Raw genomic sequence first — 23,018 nt, forward strand, 5'->3', positions numbered from 1 at the left:
AACTGATTTTCATGGGGCGCTAAAGTTTTCACTGCACAGCTCCTTCATGGTGTTTCCCACCAATGCGCGAACGCACAATATAAGAGAGGGTCTATGTCATGGCTTTCGGGTTTCATTATGGACAGGAATCATTTTGAAAATAATGTGAAAATGCAGGCATGAATGGAAATTGTTTTGGTTTAAAAAACTTTTAAATGAAAACAAAGTACTGTGGATGTAGCCTCTTTGTGTGACAATTCCCCCTAAACCACCTTCTCCTCTTTACATGGTTTAAAGTATACAGTGAACAAACCACCATACCTTCCCCCTTCTCTTTGACATGCTGTGAACAAATTTTGACACACTGGAGAATTCTAAGGGAAACTGTAGCTTATAGCAAAGTAGGGAGGCATGCATTTATGTGGCACAACAAATGTTTATGCATTATACCAGGTGGGCTTATGAGCACGCAACCAGGTTATGTAGGAGGGGGTGTAAGGGTAGGATAGAGTTATGGGCAGCTAGCTATCCATTATTTGCTTCAGTGCCAGTACTTGAGTCTGAAAACTGCTATCAATACCAAAGCCAAAATTGTAGTACCGATCCAGCACTACTACAGTGCCATTCTTCTCAGATTTGAGATTTACCACAAATGATTATTAATACACATTTATGAACTGATAACCCATATCCAAGAATACTTTTCTGTATCGGCTTTGCAAAATTAAAAAAAAAACAAAACACTTGATTGTAGTCCTTCACATTAATATAACATTAATAATTCAACTTGTAGTCCATTCAATAACTTTGCCATTGAAACCATAACCTGCAATGCTATTTTTTTTTTTAAACAAACAAAAAATATGATAAAATTTCAATTGGCTGATGTCCCAGTGAACTAATTTATTTCAGTGACAGCAATTTTTATTTCCAAACACTAAACTTTTTTAAAAAGACTTTAGATAAAAATGGGACCTTAACTTGAGTTTAAATTTTTCCATTGAATAATTGAATGTATGAAAAAAAAAAATCTAATTCGAGAAAAGAGATACTTAAGAGCAACTGTGTTTACATTGCCCATGCTTTTGTATCCAAACATGTAAAACAAAGATCGTCTACATCTAAATTCTTATACTTTATTAATAAGCTTAAGCTAAACCCTAAACTCATTTTCTAGTATGAATTTTTTTGCTCAACAAATAGTTAATGATTGTAGGGTTACCTGTCCGAAGTACAGAATCATCTTACAGTGCTAAGATCCACAGTAAAATTATTATACTAATTTTCACAGTATTGGAAATTAAAGTAAAGGAATACTATTATGTCCATTCCACTTTGTAATTGTATACAATTATGACTTTAAATCATTAAACAAAGACAAAAACATAAAAGAAGAGAATCAACATTTTTGTGTAATCAATTGAATTAACAGCACTGCTTAAAGTGAACAATATTTTATTACAGATATGAAACATGCACAGTGTAGAATTAGAATGGCAAGATCTTTTTGGTGAAGCGGAGCGAGAATGAAAATATATTATGAAAAGCTTTCTAGCAGAGGCAAATGTAGGATGGAGAGGCCTGCTGAACCTGCTGTTAAGACAATGGCTAAACTACTACAAAAGAAAGTGGCAGGGACAGAGCAAGGGAGCAAGATGAAGTTTGCAGGCCATGCACTACGACAAAGCCCTTATGGAAGCATTTTGGGATCCTAATGCCACTACAAAACGCAAAAGAAAAAAAAAGAGGGGGAAAAAGATAAAATTATGTTGCTACAGAATTAGTTGAAAAACAATTGTTAATCAGCATTAGAAAAACAGGGAAAGTTTGTTTACTTTCCTAATAAAGCGAAGCAACAATAATTAAAGTCCAAGGCCGATGTAACAGATTAAAATCATCTATTGGACGGGATGCAGGTTTGGTTGGAAGTTTGACCTTTTGCTTACCATGATCCCGATCAGGAATAATTCTTCCGTCTCCCAAGCTCCCCTTCCCTGGTGTGGGGGTCCCCTTTTGAGGGGTCATTTTATATTTTACTCTGCCTAGCATCCTGTGTTTTTTCAAGAAAGTTCGCTTGAAATGAGCGGCCTTAAAAGTGCGTCCTCTTGACATTCCCCAACATGACAAGGAGGAACTGGAAACTAACCTATTTTTTATCTCTCTTTTTCCATGCAGCCGAGAAAGAGATTTTGATGTGGAAGACAGGTCCGCTTTACGGCGCATACGCTTGGGAGGTGCATAACTAGGATGTCCCTTCTTTCGAGACTGTCCCTGAGCGGTAAAGATATGAGAAAGTCCATCAAAAAGTCCCTTAAGCTGGTTACTATTAGGAAGGCTACCAAAAGAAGGAACACTAGATTGACTAGAAGAGCTCTGGGGTGAGTTAGCAGAAGTGGAATTGTTGGATTTCTGCGAACTGGGACTCTGTCCAGGTAATACAGGGGGAGGTGGGTGTGCATTGATAGGAGAGTTTATTTTTTGGGTGATACCTGTAGCCACCATGCTGGAATGAGAAGTGTATGACTGCTTCTGGGGGCCTTTTTTCCTTGGGAGATAGTGCTTTGAAAAGTCTACTATTTCGCCACGGGACCTGCGGCCAATAGGCGACGGTGTAAAAAACTTTGTAAGGCCATCAATAAGACCTTTGGTTTTCTTATTAAGTTTAGAGGAAGTGGATGTGGACGAGAAAAACGTGGTGGTGGTGAGTTGGGCCGTGTCACCTGCCCAAGAGGGGTTTGTTACAGCCAATCTGCTGCTTGAGTCCATAACAGATGCAGCATGACCAGATGAAGGTGTGGTACAGACTTTAATCTTTTGACCCCTACCAGGTGACCCCCTTCCTGCCAGTGCTATCAGGGTTCCTTCAGAGTTGGCTACAGACCTGTGGAAGAAAAAAGAAAAAATTAAATAAGTATATACAGTATATATTTTGTTCATTTTCAATCAAAGCTTAAAAAAAAAGTTATGTTTTTATCAATCACTCAGGAAAAACAAATAGTAGCGCAAACATTAAAATATAAATGTCAGTTTATTTGCAAGCATTTTTTGAATAGTACAAAAGTAAATTTTATCAAACAATGTAATATTTGCATAGTGACATTTACATTATAACTTGCTACTGTACTTTTTTTAAATGCAAACACTTTGAGAAATGAAAGTTCATTATAAAAAAATTACAAAAACAAAATTCTAATGAAGATAATACAAGTTTAACAATGAAAGAATATGCAGAATATACTCAAGTAAAACAATTACTCATCACAGAAGACAACTCCATAATAATACAAAGTCCTGCTATATATATTAAGTGCTAATGGTCATAAAAAATAATAAAACTCACATTTTATACCAGATTTTTTTTATCAGTATGCTGCTGCTGGAGTATGTGAATTTCCCCTTGAGATTAATAAAGTATCTATCTCTCTAAGATTAAAATTGATATGTATAAATATAGGTAAGAAGCAATGCATTTTTTTCTAAAAGAAAAGATAAATAATGCAAGTACACTGAAAATTGGCAAAGGCTACTACAGTACTGGCTTCAATGGCCAGCAATTAATCACATTATAAGCAAAAAGTTACTGGTATTTTGTTACTATAGACACCCCACTGAATTAATAGTACTGGATTCCACAGCATTCAATGTCACAGAAGAGAAAATGTTTCTGTGACCAGATGTAATCATTTAACTTTATCTTGTTCATCTGTTTACCCGACACACTGATTCATTTGAAGACATTATCCTGATTGTGAATTAAAATTTGATTTTAATAAGAACACTAAAGAAACTTGGCAGCCTGCTGTCCATTACAGGCAGGCACATCTTAGAGCCGATACTTAGGTGACCCAGGTCATTTAGACCTCATAACTGCTCAAAAACGCATCAGATCTCAATCAGGAAAAAAATCATGCTGGATATCTATACTGATAAGGACTGGGTAATGTGTTAGAATTGAAAGGATGCCCTATCGTTTGATGGAAATGAAAATAATCAACCTACAGAGGGCTTAATTCAAAGACACATCCAAAATCAAAGTGAAAAAATTATGTGACAGGCTAGTTAATTTTGCCGAAATTTCATTGCAGCAATTTAAAATCACACTCAGTAGATTGTATGGCCCCTACGTGCTTGTATGCATCCTCCTAGTGAGACGACAGACTGTGTCCTGGGGGATCTCCTCCCAGATCTGGACCAGGGCATCACTGAGCTCCTGGAGAGTCTGAGGATCAACCTGGCGGCATCGAATGGACTGAAACATAATGTCCCAGAGGTGTTCTACTGGATTTGGGTCAGGTGAGCATGGGGGCCAGTCAGTGGTATCAATTCCTTCATCCTCCAGGAACTGCAAACATAATCTCACCATATGAAGCCAGGCATTGTCGTGCACCAGGAGGAACTCAGGACACACTGCACCAGCATAGGGTCTGACAATGGGTCCAAGGATTTCATCCCGATACCTAATGAGAGTCAAGGTGCCATTGTCTAGCCTGTAGAGGTTTGTGCATTCCTCTATTGATATGCCTCCCCAGACCATCACTGACCCACCACCAAACCGGTCATTCTGAACGATGTTACAAACAGTATAACGTTCTCCATGGCTTCTCCAGGGCCTTTCACATCTGTTGCATATGCGGAGGGTGAACCTGCTCTCATCTGTGAAAAGCACAGGGTGCCAGAGGCAGACCTACCAATTCTGGTATTCTATGTCAAATGCCAATTGAGCTCTACAGTGCCAGGCAATGAGCACAGGGCCCACTAGAGGATAGCGGGCCCTCAGGCCTCCCTCACGATGTCTGTTTCCGATTGTCTGGTCAGAGACATTCACACCAGTGGCCTGCTGGCAGTGCTCATCCTGTTCCTCCTTGCCTAAAGGAGCAGATACCGGTCCTGCTGATGGGTTAAAGTCCTTCTACTGCCCTGTCCAGCTCTCCTAGACTAACTGCCTGTCTCCTGGAATCTCTTCTATGCCGTTGAGACTATGCTGGGAGACACAGCAAACCTTCTGGCAATGGCACGTATTAATGTGCCATCCTGGAGAAGTTGGACTACCTGTGCAACCCCTGCAGGGTCCAAGTATCGCCTCATGCTACCAGTAGTGACACTGACTGGTAGCAAAACGCAAAACTAGTGAAAAAACAGTCAGAATAAATGAGGGAAAAATATCAGTGGCCTCCACCTGTTAAACCATTACTGTTTTGGAGGTTATCTCATTGTTGCCCCAGTTGTTAAATTCATTAACATCAAAGCAGCTGAAAAAGATTAACAACCCCTTCTGCTACTTAACTAACCAGATCAACATCCCAGAAGTTTCAATGACTTAATTCTTTAGTCTGATTAAAAAGTGATCCTTTAATTTTTTGGAGCAGTATATATTATATAGGGGGAATGACAAAAGACCTCAGAAAAGGATAGGGAGAAAAGAGAAAGGGATTAGAAAAGACACCAGAGCTACCAAAAACCCCAACCCAAGTAAACAATTGCTTCATCGTAACACATTTTATGGTAACATGAATAAAATGTAAGCACCCGGTTTCTTATCTTCCTTACTTTTTAAAAATACCTAGAATCAAAAATTAACGTTAGAATATGAAAATTCCTTAGTTAATTAAAACAAATGGTGAGCTATTGGAACTGTACAAATTATGTCATGTTAATCAATGACTTCCTGCTCTCTTGGTTTCTGCCTGGGTAGGCTCTAGAACTGGGGTCAGGAAAGAAGAAAGATCATTACAAGACTTCAGAAATTTCTCATTTTAGTTAATGGATTAAACACTAGAATTACCATAGCTTACGAAAAACACTCGCAGATCTGGCCCATCTTAAATCTGTTCGCAACTCTCCGTCAGTATCTTTTGTCCTGTAAATGTAAGCAGCCTGCTACTCCATCCCCCCACAGCTGCAGAACGTGTACAAAGTTCTCCCAGCTCATGCCTTGATTGATTATCTGGGAGTGAAATGCTGGAGTTTTAGAGTGGAAATAATATATCGTTATTTATAACACATGCATTTCATGTGTCTGGAGGCAGCTGATAGGTACCGGCAGGTCAAGCGGAATGCGACTTCGGTTGTTGCGGAGGCAAAAACTCGGGCATGGGAGGAGTTTGGAGAGGCCATGGAGAACGACTTTCGGACGGCTTCGAGGAGATTCTGGTCCACCGTCCGGCGTCTCAGGAGGGGGAAGCAGTGCAGTGTCAACACCGTATATGGTTGGAATGGTGCGCTGCTGACCTCGACTCGGGATGTTGTGGGTCGGTGGGGGGAGTACTTCGAAGACCTCCTCAATCCCACTACTATGCCTTCCAATGAGGAAGAAGAGCCTGGGGACTCTGAGGTGGGCTCTCCCATCTCTGGGACTAAGGTCACCGAGGTGGTCAAAAAACTCCTTGGTGGCAGGGCCCCGGGGGTGGATGAGATACGCCCGGAGTTCCCTTAAAGATAGAATGAGAAGCTCAGTCATCCAGGAGGGGCTCAGAGTAGAGCCGCTGCTCCTCCGCATTGAAAGGAGTCAGATGAGGTGGCTCGGGCATCTGATCAGGAGGCACTGGGAAAGACCCAGGACATGCTGGAAGGAGTATGTTTCCCGGCTGGCCTGGGAACGCCTTGGGATTCTTCCGTAAGAGTTGGAAGAAGTGGCCGGGGAAAGGGAAGTCTGGGCCTCTCTGCTTAAGCTGCTGCCCCAGTGACCCGACCTCGGATAAGCGGAAGAGGATGGATGGATGGCATTTCATGTGTATTCCATTTCTACAATAATCTGTATAAACACATTGTTAAAACAGAAATGTTTTTCATATTTTAGTAATAAATGACAAAATGTACAAATAAACTATATAATATGTGAAGCCTGCAGTCCAATCATCAAAAAAAACCCTTTTACACAAGGTTCAAGAATAAGACATCAACTTCCGTGGCGTAGCAGTAAGATTTACTGACTTGTAATCAAGAGTCCCCGGTTCGATCCCGACTGCCTCCTATATTTGCCATTTTCAGTAGACAGCTGCTCTTATTGTTAATATTATACAGTACACACATACATTTGGTTTGCGTCTGTAACAGACGGTGTGCATTTGTAGGACTTGTGAAAGTTATGTTTTTTTCACTTTTATTCTCTCAGTCACGATCACGAAACATACTAAAGGGAGCTGATGCTGTTAGTTTTTATTTGAAACTGGGAGTAACTGTAGATAGGAGTGGTGTTTTAAGGCAATGGAACTGGATATTCGCTGATCTGGAGAGATAAAAGCGGACACACAAACGCTGGTGAATCTGCCTTCTTCGTATCTCATCATCAACTGATTTTTTTTATTCTGTTTTATTGAGTGTTCCTGCTCACGCTGAATTAGTATGCACCTTATGGTCTATGATGTTAAAAAAAAAAAAACAGAGACATGGGTATATATGATACTAACAAAATACCCACGCTTCGCAGCGGCGAAGTACTGCCTTAAAATTTTTATTAAGAAGAAAATTAAACCTTTTTAAACTAAGGGAAAATATACCAATAATTATTTGTTAAGGATCTCTTTGTATACCACATTGTGAGTTGAGCCCTCCGGTTGTAATATGACCAAGCTGTGCGCCGAGCTTACTCTTGAGCATGCAACGTACAGTTGGCCATGTGAACAGTAATCTTGTTTCAAATCTCACAGCTTGGATTGCTGCTGTCATAATCGGTTTGAGTTTCATGGTTTGTTTCAATTACGACAGTATTTGTAGGACTTTTGTTAAAGAGACATTCGGCATCTGTCAAGCATTGTAAGTATACAACCGGTTTCATCGATAACTTCACATCCAGCTTTTGAGAGTTTAAGCATTCATAAACATCAAAGTGTCCACTACTGAAATCGTCAACTGTCAATCTAAGATGTTTAAGAGGCATTGGCGGTTGTCGAAAGGTGTAAAATATTTGGCCATTTCAGTACACTTGAAAGCGACAACTGAACAATTCAGCGGCAGCCATCAACTCACATGCAGATGCATAGGTGAAGGGCTTAAGCATTTCACTCTTCTAGTGCTCCTGTGTAGTCAAATTATCTCCAGTACCGTCATCAGTCCACACCTTGAACCTGTCCCAGTCATTCAATACATAAGACACAATGTTCCTCCGGATATCAAGAGTGAGCCTGATATGGCTGTGCAATATGTAACAAAGAGAATGGAAAAGGTAGGTGCCATCAACGTGGGAGGTGTTGGGATGGGGGACCCAACGCCGCCTCACACGGTGACCGAGCTGCAGGCTATGGACGTATATATGTACTTAAGTAGGATTCAGTTAGAGTTGGGAACCCGCATACCAAATTTCTTGAAGATGGGCCCATAAGCAACAAAGACCGTTGAAAAGTTCAAACTGGCGGCCGACAGTGGAATCATACCACCGAAATAAGTACCAAATTTCAGCCTTCTACCTACACGGGAAGTTGGAGAATTAGTGACGTTGGAAAGTTCAATATGGCGACTGACAGTGGAGTCATACCACCGAAATAAGTATGTACATCAGTTTTGGTTAGCGCAGGGAAGCCACCTACCAAATTTCGTGAAGATGGGGCCATAAATAAGAAAGTTCAACATGGCGAACGTTGTCGACCGTTATCTACCGCTATGACCGTTCGGTGTAGAATTTCGAAATGAAACCTGCTTAACTTTTGCAAGTAAGCTGTAAGGAATAAGCCTGCCAAATTTCAGCATTCTACCTACACGGGAAGTTGGAGAATTAGTGATGAGTCAGTGAGTGAGTGAGAGTCAATGAGGGCTTTGCCTTTTACTGTATTAGTATAGTTTTGGAATTATTCATTCAGAGAGGTCAGTTCAGCGCTATATGCAATCATCAGATCCAAATGTTAACTGTTCACACACACGCAAGGACCAAACTTCCTTATGATTACTGTGTAACCCATGGACAATTTTTATACTTCACCAGAGCTATTTGACGTGCATTAGCTTTGCTCAATGGATTATATATTTTGTCCCTTGCTACATTTGCATTAGTTTTATTTTCTAACCTGTTAGCTTTCAATTTAAACTGTTGTAACTGTCTATCTGTAATCGGTTGTCTCTCCAAATATTGCTTTGCAAACCACCTGTTGTGACTTGGTCTGCCTACATACTGTACTGTGTGCCTATTCTTTCCAGACACGTTGAAAAAGAAAACAAAAGACCCTGTGAACCTATGATTCTTATTTGTACCTAATCTGTGGAACAAACTTCGGCACGTCACAAGTGCTCTCTCTGGGAAACCAACTACTTCCCACAATATATTTGGGCTATTTTTACATTTTTCTGATTATTTCTACAATGAATTTCAAACTGCTTTCTAAGACCTATTCTGTTTGCAGTGTTCTTCTGCCTTTAGGAAAAAGAACTGGTTAATAGCAGTACTTCTTATATCATATTCTAAACTAGCAAAATACCCGCGCTTCGCAGCGGAGAAGTACTGTGTTAAAGTTGTTATGAAAAAGAAAAGGAAACATTTTAAAAATAACGTAACATGATTGTCAATGTAACTGTTTTGTCACTTATGAGTGTTGCCATCATCAAGGATTTGATTATCATTATTTCTTTTAATCAGGTTCGTATTTGGAGGATGTGTTGTGTTCAAGTTATATTCCGTGTTTGTCAGGATTGTAAGGATAACAGGATTCATTCATCGAAGTGTTCACTACCCAAATCGGTACTCGTGAGTCTAAGATGTTTAACAGGCATTCCCAGTATTAAGTTGTGGATTTGCCTGTGAATATTTAGCGGCAGCGTGTCTATGAGCGTAATTTAAACTTAAGCTTTACACCTTGCTTTCCTATTGTTATGTCTACAAAGGCTTGTTCAGATTCAGAGGGTCGTTCCTTTCTTGCTGCATAAATAAACAGCTTGTCTTCCTCTCTATCTGAGACATCACACACTGCATGCACAGGATTACCTTTCCCAGTCCTGCAAAGTCAGTTTACGTGAGCCGCTCAGAGTACATGCATCGAAGGTTCTCAGCTGTGCTTGTGCTATCTCGTGCGATCTTGCGATGTCTACGGCTTTATTTAATGTTAGCTCAGACCCGGCACTTAGTTTCTCTCGCACTTTTGCTGTGTTTGGTCCAAACACTATTCTATCCCTGACCATCTCATCTTCGTTTGCATAAGCACAGTCCTTCACCAGCAATTTTAACTCCATTACAGCAATTTTAACTCCGTTACAAAGTGATCAAAAGTCTCATTTATACCCTGCGTCTTCTCATTAAACTTGTATCTTGCGAATATCGTATTCGTCATAGGCATGACAAACGCCAGCAGCAGTGTGTCTATGAACTTAATTTAAACTTAAGGTTTACACCGTGCTTTATTTCCGCAGTAGCTGCACTTATGAATATGCTTGCATGCGTCACTTGGTTCATATTCTTTTGCTGCCTTCTCAATTGTGTAATGCGTTTTTTGTTCAGCGCTCTTTAGAGCTCTTGCTTGTTCTCTGCATACTGCGTTCATAGTCAGTTCACGTGAGCCGCTCGGAGTACATGCATCGAAGGTTCTCAGCTCTGCTTGTGCTATGTCATGTGATCTTGCGATGTCCACGGCTTTATTTAATGTTAGCCAAGACCCGGCACTTAAAAGTTTTTCTATTGCACTTTCGCGGAGTTTGTGCCAAACACTAGTCTATCCCTGACCATCACATCTTCTTTTGCATATGCACAGTCCTTAACCCACGAATATTTAGCGGCAGCATTTCTATTGAATTGCTGCTGACGGACGGCCTTATATGGGCAGGCACTCAATTACGTGGGAGGCGTGACAATGAGGGACGCAACTCTGCCTGACACAACGACCGAGCTGCAGTGTGGTGTTATGGGTCCACAGCTCGTTGAGCAAAGGCTATTCTTTTTAAATAAGTAATCGACGGGCTCGCGGCTTAGCGAGGAGTCGTTGGGCCATAGCGAGCCGTGGGACGATCCGTAGGGTGTGGGCGTTTCTCACCAAATGCACAGGTGAGGAACTGCCCACATTCGTGATTGTCCCATGGCTAATGCTGCAGCTGCTGTGGCCCTCGTCATCTTAAAAAGCGCGAGTCGGTTGTGAGGGGGGTGAAAAAGAATTGACCGGAGAGAAAAAGAAAAGGAAAGAGGACGGAGGTTACAGGGAGCGAGCGAGGAAGCAGGCGGTGCGTGAGTGTGGTGAGCGCGCGATCGAGCGCTCGTGGGCAGCTGCGAGGAAGCTGGGTGTTAGGCCGACACCCAGGCGTTTGAGTTGAGGTTGCTCCCGCTGAGTGACCAGGTAGCGGGAGTGCCTAGAGGAAAGCGACTGGCCGCAGAGAGGCCATGGAAAGGCAGCGGAAGTCGGGAGACTTGGTGCTGGAATCCCCAACGTGGGCGACCTGGCCGTTGTGGGAAACCAAGTTCTCCAGGACTGGGATGAGTGCCATACCGGAGCCAGGGATCGGGAGGTCTCCAGTCTCATGTGTGTGTGTGTGTAGAGGAGGGCAGCTGCAGAGAGCGTTTTGCCTGCTGCTAAGCCCAAACGGGATAAGCAGGAGAGACGCTAACAGAAACGCTAATAAACGATGCACCGGATTTGTTGTTGTTTTTAAAGACAGCTTCCATGAGAAGATTCTAACCTCTGGTTTTAAAGGATTGTTTTTTCCAATGGTTTTAACCTTCACGAGTCCTTTTTATGGATTATTTATTTATTGAAGAACTGCACTTTATGAACACTGTTTATTTTGTTGACTGTTTTAATAAAAGCACCGTTGCACTTTCAACCATCCCCTTGATCAGATGCTCAATTTGCCTCCATTGACTAGCTCACTCGGTTTCATTATCGACGGTGTTGGGTTCAAGGGTTCCCAAACAGCCATGGGAGCGTGGAGCCAGAACCCACATCGTCACATGCAGGCTATGGCCATATACAGCAGGTAGGTTCCAGTTATGACCGTTATGCGTAGAATTTCGAAATGAAACCTGCCTAACTTTTGTAAGTAAGCTGTAAGGAATGCGCCTGCCAAATTACAGCCTTCTACCTACATGGGAAGTTGCAGATGAATTCATAAAAATGAATTAGTGATGAGCCAGTGAGTCAGTCAGTCAGTGAGGGCTTTGCCTTTTATTAGTATAGATTAACCGTTACATTTTCATATACAAATGCTCAAGAATATTGTATATTGTTTACAAGAAACCTTTGAAATTTGAAATACTGATATTAATACAAAGGCAGCACTGCCTTGTAGTAAGGAGACGTGGGTTTGCTTCCTGGGTCCTCCCTGTGTGAAGTTTGCATGTTCTCCCAGTGTCTGCGTGGGTTTCCTCCGGGTGCTCCGGTTTCCTCCCACATTCCAAAGCCATGCAAATTAGGTGCACTGGTGATCCTAAATTGTCCCTAGTGTGGGTGTGTGGCCTGCCTGAGGTTTGTTTCCTGCCTTGCGCCCTGTATTGGCTAGGACTGGCTCCAGCAGACCCCCCCATGACGCTATAGTTAGGATATAGCAGGTTGGATAATGGATGGATGATATTAATACACATTACAATTATCAGTTCTTTTCTCTCAAGGCAATTCTTTCTGCATAAAATACAGTGCTCCCTGAAAGTTGTATAAACAGTAACATACAGGATTCAGGACGACAAACAATCAGAAGCGCAATGGGACAAAGATATGAAACAAACGGGTTTATAGGTTATGTCAATGTTTTGATGATCAAAGATGCCATGATTTAAAAGGTGGCCATAGTATTAAATGATACTGGAAAAGAAACTCTCCCTCTTAAAATGAGCTGAAGGCATGCTTTAGGTAATAAAAATCTCTAGAAAAATGATGATTTAGCTGAAGGGTAATAATTTAGTAAATTGAAATGAAAAATAACCTAAAACAACACTGTGGATGCAAACTATAAATTAGGAAAGCAAGTCTTATAGATTTAAAAAAAATCATAGACAGCACTGGTGGAACATAATCAAAAGCAAGGAAGGGTTAAACTGCATCATCAGCCACAGTGAATCAGAAAACATGCATAAAACTGGTGAAAATGTTATGTTTTATAAATATGTTTAGTCTTTCAACATTCATCTTCAAGCAGAGCCTCTGAAAATTTGACGTTTGGACACTAGCCGCTGCTCCATCCAATCATAAATGTTTGAACATATGAACAACAAATAGCAGGATTAAAGCTAAATTAACACTTTAATATGTTTTGGTCACTGGATTGTATGCAGCATACTTTTCTGCTTGGCTGTGGTTTACCAATATGTGTGTTTCTTGCCTTACACCCAGTGCTGCTAGGCTATCACCACCAAAGGCATTTTTACTTCAACAAATTAAGTACAGTAATCCCTCCTCAATCGCGGGGGTTGCGTTCCAGAACCCACCGCGATAGGTGAAAAGCCACGAAGTAGAAACCAAATGTTTGTATGGTTATTTTTATATATTTTAAGCCCTTCTAAACTCTCCCACACTGTTTATAAATATTCCCTGCACAATTATACAGCAAAAACCATTTGTATTCTCTTAGATATTAGGTAAGATTCATTGAAGTTATGTATGTAAACACACTGTTTATATACAGTAAAACCTAAATATTATTTTAAAGATATCGAGTGTCTCCGATATCACATATGTTACAGCCATTACGATAAATAGGCCACCAACAATAAATACGTACAATGCAAGAAAAATTGTATACAGTAAATGTGTGCACAGTGACATTAAACGTACATACATGTACTAAGTACTGTAAGTAGAAAATTAATTATGGTTACTCACCAACAATGACACAATGACTTGTCCGATAACGAGTTTAGTTTTACTGCACAACAAAGGAGAGCGTTACAGCTCTTCTAAAGTAGCCTCCTCAGGCGACTGTGTAGCACCGCCGTTCTTCTTCCGGCAATCTTCAATCCAAATCCCTAAAGCAGATTCCATCCAGACTACTGCCTTATTACATCCACTTACAACTCGTTTTGCACCCTGGTTAAAAGGACACTGTGGCCGTAGATCTTATATTCCTTTCCTACTTTTTAAATAAAAAGAATCGTAGCCTCATTGATGCTGTAATGGCATCCTACAGCAGTGTAGCTTTTCCCTTCCTTCAGCATATCCAAAACTTTTACCTTTTCGGCAATCGTTAACATCTTCCATTGGCGCTTGGGCGCGGCCCCTGAAGCAATAGCAGGAGCAGATCATTTTGGAGCCATAATGAAGGGCTTGACTATGCACAAAGATAAACACAAAAGAGCACAAAAGTTAACTCTTTACACAGCGAAACACGTTGATGCTGAATGAGCGAGACGAGACTTCCTGGTTAACGCCACAGAATCGAATTCAGTACTCTGTTGCTGAGCCATTCAGCACACAGGAACTTAACTGCGTGCTCTGATTGGTTAGCTTCTCAGCCATCCGCAAATAGCGTCCCTTGTATGAAATCAACTGGGCAAACCAACTGAGGAAGCATGTACAGGAAGTAAAAAGACCCATTGTCTGCAGAACCCGCGAAGCAGCGAAAAATCCGTGTTATATATTTAGATATGCTTACATATAAAATCCGCGATAGAGTGAAGCCGCGAAAGTCGAAGTGCGATATAGCGAGGGATTACTGTATTTGCGTCTGGCCATTCGTTACTTTAAAAAGTAAATCACACTACTTAATGCACATTACTTTTTACATGTTATCCTGTTGCTCTTGAGATTGCACTGCTGAGCTTAGCACTGTACATTCAGCTTATCCACATAAATACACAGATTTCTGAAATACTGAGGCAGATTATTTCATCCAGGAGAAGGAATAACTTGACCACCCAAGCATTTGTCTCAAGAAAAGTATCTTGTGAATGCTTCTAACTGTGGCTGTGGCAATGCATTAAGGGTTAACATGATCAAATAGTTGGGTTACTCAAACAAAAATGTACATCTGTTAACAAGAGACCAATAACCAGGTTTCTCTAACTGGTATAAGTGTTTACATAACATTTTAGAAACCAGGTTTTTGTGAACAACTGGGTTTTTCCAAAACATGTAAACAGCACGGACAGAAAGAATCTTGCCTCTAGGTGACGGAGATTCTCATCAACTGTATTTAATCTTGAACAGATCGATTGCAAATGGTGCCAAGAGTCTCCAACTATCAAAGCTTATTCCACATAATATCTAGGATGACACCGTTCTATGTGAGGGTCCATTCACTACATACAGGAAGCATGCTGCTGAAGTGGGGCAGGTGAGTAATCAAAATGAAGCTATAAACATGACTGTCAGCATTCATAACCAAAAAGACAGCTATGAACTTGCAAGTATACATATGCTTCCACATTAGAGACAAACGTTTTGAAGGATAAACCGATAGTCCGGACACTGGCAACTATATTGAGCGAAAACCACACCTACAACAAGGTACCTGTATCACAGCGATCAGGCAGGATTTAAAAAAAAAAAAAAACTAAGATAATCCGATTATAAACCTCTTCTCACCAAACATCTTACCTAATTTATATAAATGTAATGTTTATAAACATAAAAATAAAATGAACATCTAAATAAAGCACACATACAATTACATTATGTCATGATGATCATGCTATGATAAGATTATGTGTTGATTAATTTTATTTAATTGGACTTGATGACAGTTCTTAAAAGGGAGATACAATTACACAAAAAATAAAAGCACTTTTAGCTGGCAGAAGCTTCAGCTTGAAGATAAAAGCCACTTTACTCTGATCTTCATTAACGCACACATTGCCTTATAGTTTATAAAATTGAGTCTCACCTTTCTAGTTCATTAATACACAGTGTGATGGGAACAATTCAAACATATTTGGAATGCAATCAAAAAAATAAATTAAATGAGTTTCAAACCCTTTATTCTCATGTTAATTAGGAACCTTGAAAACTGCAATTGGGATGTGGTATATATGATTAAGATCGGTTACTTGAGAATTTCCCTCCCTGGTATAGCGTTAAAGGAAAAACATATTATATAATTGAACTAGATGGTGTCAAACTGCTATCCAAAGATGTAAATGACTGGTATAGATTTAAATTAAATATTCTGTAAACCTGACTAAACTGGGTTATAGGGGACAAAGCATCGTTCCTTTGTAGAATATGCTCTTGAAACATCATGACACTCACTTAAATAAGGTCAATCAAGAGTCATCAGATAATTTAGCAGCAGTTCTTTGGTAAGCATGTAAGAAAGATAAGAGCACTTAAACTGAAATGTAAACACACTGTTTTGTAATGAACTATGATGACAGGTAATTACAATCAAAAAATGACTTGTTCTTCAAAATACTTACAATCACATCAAAAAGTGTATTGCACACAATTAAATGTTAGCCTTCTTTCAAAATGACCTACCACCACAAATAAGAGAGGATGCTGCCTCAAAAATACTACTTGTCAATGTCATTGAATGCTTCTTGTTACTATGCAAATAAGTAATTGCATATTAAGTAACAGTTAGGAAATAACTACACCACCTTGTACTGGAATAACTGTTTTTAACATATTCTTATAACTGCTACTAGTTTCTACATCACAGAGATGAAACACAGGCGGGTCCATTTATCTATGGCCAGCCACTTCAAATCAGCAACATCATAAAAGCCTTGTTTCAGGGTCTGTGTCTCTGGATTTTCAGTTAGCCCTTCTCAAACAATTATTTCATTTTAGCTACAGTTAGTTATACATAATTATTGACTTTCTCCTTTGGCAGGAAGCCACATGTATTGATTGTCTTTGTTGACCACAAGTGGAAATTTGTTTTCCACAATTTTGTTCCAGTCAAAAGAAATGCATACATAAAACAAAATCAAAACAAGTTCTTCCAGTTTGCCAACAATGTCATTTTTGTTTCAGTATGTAATAAAAAACACTTGTTTAGCAGTGTGATTTTTCCATGATGAATCTGGGGAGTGACTTATTTTACTGCATAACCCAAATTTTACTTTTGTCAATACTCCAGTAGGGTACCTGGAAGGCATAAGGAGATGAGCCCCATCTACCTTTCAGGTGAGACGGTGGCCACATACAAAGTGGCTCAGTTTTCATTTTCACTGCAGTCTTATTCAGTGCCACATGATCATAGCCAAGCACATCAAAATCTCTACCATATCTCCATTAAACGCACCAAACACAAAAGCATGGAATAAAATTGAAAAATTAAATGAGGGAGCAAAGCAATGGCAGACAGCATTGTTTTCCTAGTAAACTAAGTGTCTCTTTTCCCTGTTGTACACATCAGAGGTCATAAAAAGGTGTTTAGAAGGAACATCAAGGTAAATGTCTATTCATATAACTCTGCATATCTATGGTGTTAGTGGCAAAGAAAATCCACGAGTAAAGGAAAAAAAAGTATAAAAAAAAATAGTTGCGGAGAATCACAACATGCTTTCTTAATATCACTTAACATGGAAGCTTAATTACTGCAATGACATGAAGGAAATGATAAGAATAATTGTGTAAATATCACAAGGGGGTAATCCTCAGAAAGAACCACACAGGACCATCACCTTTACAAAACAAAACAGTAGCTGGGGATGTTTACAAGGACATAATATTCACAAAGATTTTGATCAGTCAAATCAACATGATCAAAGGTTTTCAAAATACTTGCAAGCAGGTCAGTGCAAACTTTATTATTTAGTTTTGTATTGCAAATTTGCAGGAGATAATACAGACTAAGTATGGATTTATCAGATGCCAGTGGAGTCTGTTGAAAGATTAAAAAAAAAAACAAAAAAAAACCCCACAAACACACAAGACTAACCACATATACAGTTAGGTCCATAAATATTTGGACAGAGACACCTTTTTCTAATTTCGGCTGTGTACATTACCACAATGAATTTTAAATGAAACACCTCAGATGCAGTTGAAGTGCAGACTTTAACAAAACGATTCCATAAAAATGTGAGGCAACTAAAGCATTTTTTTTTTATTTATTTATTTTTTTTTTTTTTAAACACAATCCCTTCATTTCAAGGGCTCAAAAGTAATTGGACAATTGACTCAAAGGCTATTTCATGGCCAGGTGTGGGCAAGTCCGTCGTTATGTCATTATCAATTAAGCAGATAAAAGGCCTGGGGCCTCATGTATAACGCCGTGCGTAGAACTCGCACTATAACATGACGTAAGCACAAAAGCGGAAATGTGCTTACGCACAGAAAAATCCAGATGCAGGAATCTGTGCGTACTCCAACTTCCACGTTCTTCCGCTATATAAATCCCGATCAGCGTGAAAATTAACGCTTGTGCACGCGCTTTATGTAACGCCCTAAACTCCTCCCAGAATTACGCCTCTTTGAATATGCAAATCAATATAAATCACCGTTAAGCTCAGGTGAAAAGACAATGGGAAAAGCACGGGGGAAAATATAACGATTTCAGCGAATACCAAGTGGAGGCAAAGGAAAAATATACTATTTGTTTAATTAAACCATGGTATACTCAACAAAAGGAAGTTGATCGAGTGACATAGCGTATTGGAGAAACTTGAAAGCTCAGATATCAGTCGCTGTGAAAAGGCGAGTCGTAGCCCACTGTCTGAGTGTCATATGAAAGCTTTTTAGGGTACAGAGAAAAAAAAGGCACAGTGGGGAAAAAAAGCACGAAATGTCAACTTCAATCTCGAAATTTCCACTTTAATCACGTAGTTTATTTTGTCATTAAAGTAGAACATCATAAACGTCATTTTAAAATCATTTACTTAACCAGTTTCTAAAATCACATCGTAATTAAAGTAGCACGTTAAATGATTTGTTTTGTATTTGATCTTCTATGTGCCAATGTGTGTGAATCACTACTTGCTTCTTAAACCGGCTCTCTTCCTCCGACTGTACACAGAATCCATTACATTCGTGAAATTACAGCTCTCTGAATAACTAAAATACTGTGATATATACGTGACATCATTAAGAGTTAAAGCACGTTATTAAACATGGGTTTCACAGCGCAGCGATTGTGCACGACCATCGATGAAATAATTTATTGCAGCAGTATCGAGGCGGCTCTAGGTTTGTGGTGGCACTGGGCAGAAAAAGAATCAGTGGCTCCTTCGCCCGCCAATGTCAGTGAGGTAGCTTATGCACGGCGGATGGCCACGTCCATTGCAGACACTAGCCGCCACGTGCTCATGACACAAGCATTTACCTTTTGTCGAAATTTGCCGCTGCATTTTTAGCTGTGTCGTTATTTTCTCTTTCTGTTTTATATTCAATATATATTGGCGTGGCCGCCCATGCAGTTCTTGCTTTTCTTTCTCCAAGTAACCAATTGCCACACAATCAGCTCAGTAATAGATGTTAAGCCATCTGTAAACTTAGAGCGCTGATTCTTTAAAAAGTTTAAGGAACATTGAAATATGTTCGTAGTACATGTTTAATTATTCTATCCTTCACGCCAGTCCCAGTGAAGAATATAGATTATTTAAATGAAGTTAAAGTTTTACCTGTATAATATAATAAACATATTTTGCTGCATTTCATCTTAAAAATGATATTGTCATCATATGTAAATACACGCTTTATAAAGTGGCGCAGGTTGTGTAACATTATAACTGTAGTGCAAGTTTACAGTGAGGTAATTGTACTTATAAGTACAAACAGTTCTACAAGGAGCAGTGATTGAGTGCGTTTAAAGTTCTTGGGATGAAACTGTTTCTGAACCGCGAGGTCCGTACAGGAAAGGCTTTAAAACGTTTTGCCGTGGCTGAGGTAGCGTGTACCTGATGCTGTATACCGATAATTCTCTTTCCGAACAGCTGCTGCTGTGATTCACACTCAGATACAGTGATATAAATACTCCGAGTCGTGCAGTGAGAGTAATATGGAAAAAGATGATCCGCTGTGGCAACTCCTAACGGGAGCAGCTGAAAGAAGAAGGTGCAGTGAGAGTAACAACGCTAAAGCAGTTATGGTATTTGGAATACTATGGCTATTTCCTGGACCATTATATTGTTACAAGTTAATTACAATCAGATGCGTTACAATAATAAACAATATGCGGTTAGTTTCAGTGTATTTATAAAGCCGCGTCAGGAAAATAATGAGTAACCACAAGGAACAGTAGCACTGCTTTGACGCTGGGTGCCGCCAGTCTGCAAAACCGAGCGGAGAACTTGCGTACGACAAGGTATGAGGTACCGTGGAAAAGTGCGTGGCTTTACGCCAAGTGTAGGTTTTATACATCGCGATTTGAACGTGGAAAAGTTCTTATGCAACATTTCTGTGCGTACGCACCGTTTATACATGAGGCCCCTGGAGTTGATTTGAGGTGTGGTGCTTGCATGTGGAAGATTTTGCTGTGAACAGACAACATGCGGTCAAAGGAGCTCTCCATGCAAGTGAAAGAAGCCATCCTTAAGCTGCGAAAACAGAAAAAACCCATACAAGAAATTGCTACAATTTTACAAGTAGCAAAATCTACAGTTTGGTACATCCTGAGAAAGAAAACAAGCACTGATGAACTCAGCAATGCAAAAAGACCTGGACATCCACGGAAGACAACAATGGTGGATGATCACAGAATCATTTCCGTGGTGAAAAGAAATCTCTTAACAGCCAACCAAGTGAACAACACTCTCCAGGGGGAAGGCGTATCAATATCCAAGTCTACCATAAAGAGAAGACTGCATGAAAGTAAATACAGAGGGTGCACTGCAAGGTGCAAGCCACTCATAAGCCTCAAGAATAGAAAGGCTAGATTGGACTTTGCTAAAGAACATCTAAAAAAGCCAGCACAGTTCTGGGAAAACATTCTTTGGACAGAAGAAACCAAGATCAGCCTTTAACAGAATGATGGCAAGAAAAAAGTATGGAGAAGGCATTTGTAAAACACGGTGGAGGCAGTGTGATGGCTTGGGCGTGCATGGCTGCCAGTGGCACTGGGACACTTGTGTTTATTGATGACTAGCAAAATACCCATACTTTGCAGCGGAGAAGTAGTGTGTTAAAGAAGTTATGAAAAAGAAAAGGAAACATTTTAAAAATAATGTAACACGATTGTCAATGTAATTGTTTTGTCACTGTTATGAGTGTTGCTGTCATCAAGGATTTGATTATCATTATTTCTTTCAATCAGGTTCGTATTTGGAGGATGTGTTGTGTTAAAGTTACATTCCGTGTTTGTCTAGTCTATCCCTGACCATCTCATCTTCGTTTGCATAACAGAAGGACTTGGATAGCATACAGACCTGGGCAGATTTGTGGCAGATGAAATTTAATGTCAGTAAATGTAAAGTATTACACATAGGAAGTAAAAATATTAGGTTTGAATACACAATGGGCGGTCGGAAAATCAAGAGTACACCTTATGAGAAGGATTTAGGAGTCATAGTGGACTCAAAGCTATCAACTTCCCAACAGTGTTCAGAAGCCATTAAGAAGGCTAACAGAATGTTAGGTTATAAAGCACGATTTGTGGAGTACAAGTCCAAGAAGGTTATGCTCAACCTTTATAATGCACTGGTGAGGCCTCATCTTGAGTGCTGTGTGCAGTTTTGGTCTCCAGGCTACAAAAAGGGCATAGCAGTGCTAGAAAAGGTCCACAGAAGAGCGACTAGGCTGATTCCAGGTCTACAGGGGTTGAATTATGAGGAAAGATTAAAAGAGCTGAGCCTTTACAGTTTAATCAAAAGAAGATTAAGAGGTGACATGATTGAAGTGTTTAAAATTCTGAAGGGAATTAGTACAGTGGATCGAGACTTGTATTTTAAAATGAGTTCATCAAGAACACGGGGACACAGTTGGAAACTTGTTAAGGGTAAATTTCGCACAAACATTAGGAAGTTTTTCTTTACACAAAGAACGATAGACACTTGGAATAAGCGACCAAGTAGTTTGGTAGACAGTAAGACGTTAGGGACTTTCAAAAATCGACTTGATGTTTTCTTGAAGAAAACAAGTGGATAGGACTGGCGAGCTTTGTTGGGCTGAATGGCCTGTTCTCGTCTAGATTGTTCTAATGTTCTAATAAGCACAGTCCTTCACCCACGAATATTTAGCGGCAGCGTGTCTATTTGATTGCTGCTGACGGAACGGCCTTATATGGGCAGGCACTCAATTACGTGGGAGGCGTGACGATGAGGGACACAACTCCGCCTCACACGGCGATCGAGCTGCAGGCTATGGCCGTATATATATACGTAAGTAGGTTCCAGTTATGACTGTTGCGTGTAGAATTTTGAAATGAAACCAGCCTAACTTTTTTAAGTAAGCTGTAAGGAATGAGCCTGCCAAATTTCAGCCTTCTACCTACACGGGAAGTTGGAGAATTAGTGATGAGTCAGTCAGGGCTTTGCTTTTTATTAGTACAGATGTGACACAGGACAGAAGCAGCCGAATGAATTCCGATGTGTTCAGAGACATACTGTCTGCTCAAATCCAGCTAAATGCAGTCAAATTGACTGTGCAGCGTTTCATGATACAGATGGACAATGACCCAAAAACATACAGCCAAAGCAACCCAGGAGTTTATTACAGCAAAGTGGAAAATTCTTAAATGGCCAAGTCAGTCACCTGATCTTAACCCTCTGAGCATGCATTTCACTTGTTGAAGACTAAACTTCAGACAGAAAGGCCCACAAACAAACAGCAACTGAAAGCTGCTGTAGTAAAGGCCTGGCAGAGCATTAAAAAGGAGGAAACCCAGCATCTGGTGATGTCCATGAGTTCAAGACTTCAGGCTGTCATTGCTAGCAAAGGGTTTTTCAACCAAGTATTAGAAATGCACATTTTATTTCCAGTTATTTAATTTGTCCAATTACTTTTGAGCCCCTGAAATGAAGGGATTGTGTTAAAAAAATGCTTTAGTTGCCTCACATTTTTATGCAATCTTTTTGATCAACCCACTGAATTAAAGCTGAAAATCTGCACTTCAACTGCATCCGAGTTGTTTCATTTAAACTTCATTGTGGTAATTTACAGAACCAAAATTAGAAAAAAAGTTGTCTCTGTCCAAATATTTATGGGCCTAATGCAGTGTCTTTTGACTCTCTACATCTATTTCAAAGGTATTAAAAACAGTGATTGTGCCGATGATTTCTTTTTGACTGATAACCACTCACTCCAGCGAAAATGAAAAAAGAA

The 23,018-nt window shown here is 39.9% G+C and overlaps 1 protein-coding gene across 4 annotated transcripts in view; it reads right to left on the minus strand.

Annotated features, from left to right (window-relative positions):
- The window catches only part of kat6b (K(lysine) acetyltransferase 6B), a 177,790-nt gene that overhangs the window by 48,437 nt on the left and 106,335 nt on the right, over nucleotides 1–23,018 (minus strand). For 3 of the 4 annotated variants that reach the window (XM_039773499.1, XM_039773488.1, XM_039773481.1), the window contains exon 7: nucleotides 1,926–2,860. In XM_039773499.1, the coding sequence (XP_039629433.1) occupies nucleotides 1,926–2,860 (935 nt within the window). The remainder of the gene's footprint in view (nucleotides 1–1,925; nucleotides 2,861–23,018) is intronic. The other variant, XM_039773509.1, reaches the window with a different exon arrangement.

This window comes from Polypterus senegalus, chromosome 1, assembly GCF_016835505.1.
Source record: "Polypterus senegalus isolate Bchr_013 chromosome 1, ASM1683550v1, whole genome shotgun sequence".
NCBI lineage: Eukaryota > Metazoa > Chordata > Cladistia > Polypteriformes > Polypteridae > Polypterus > Polypterus senegalus.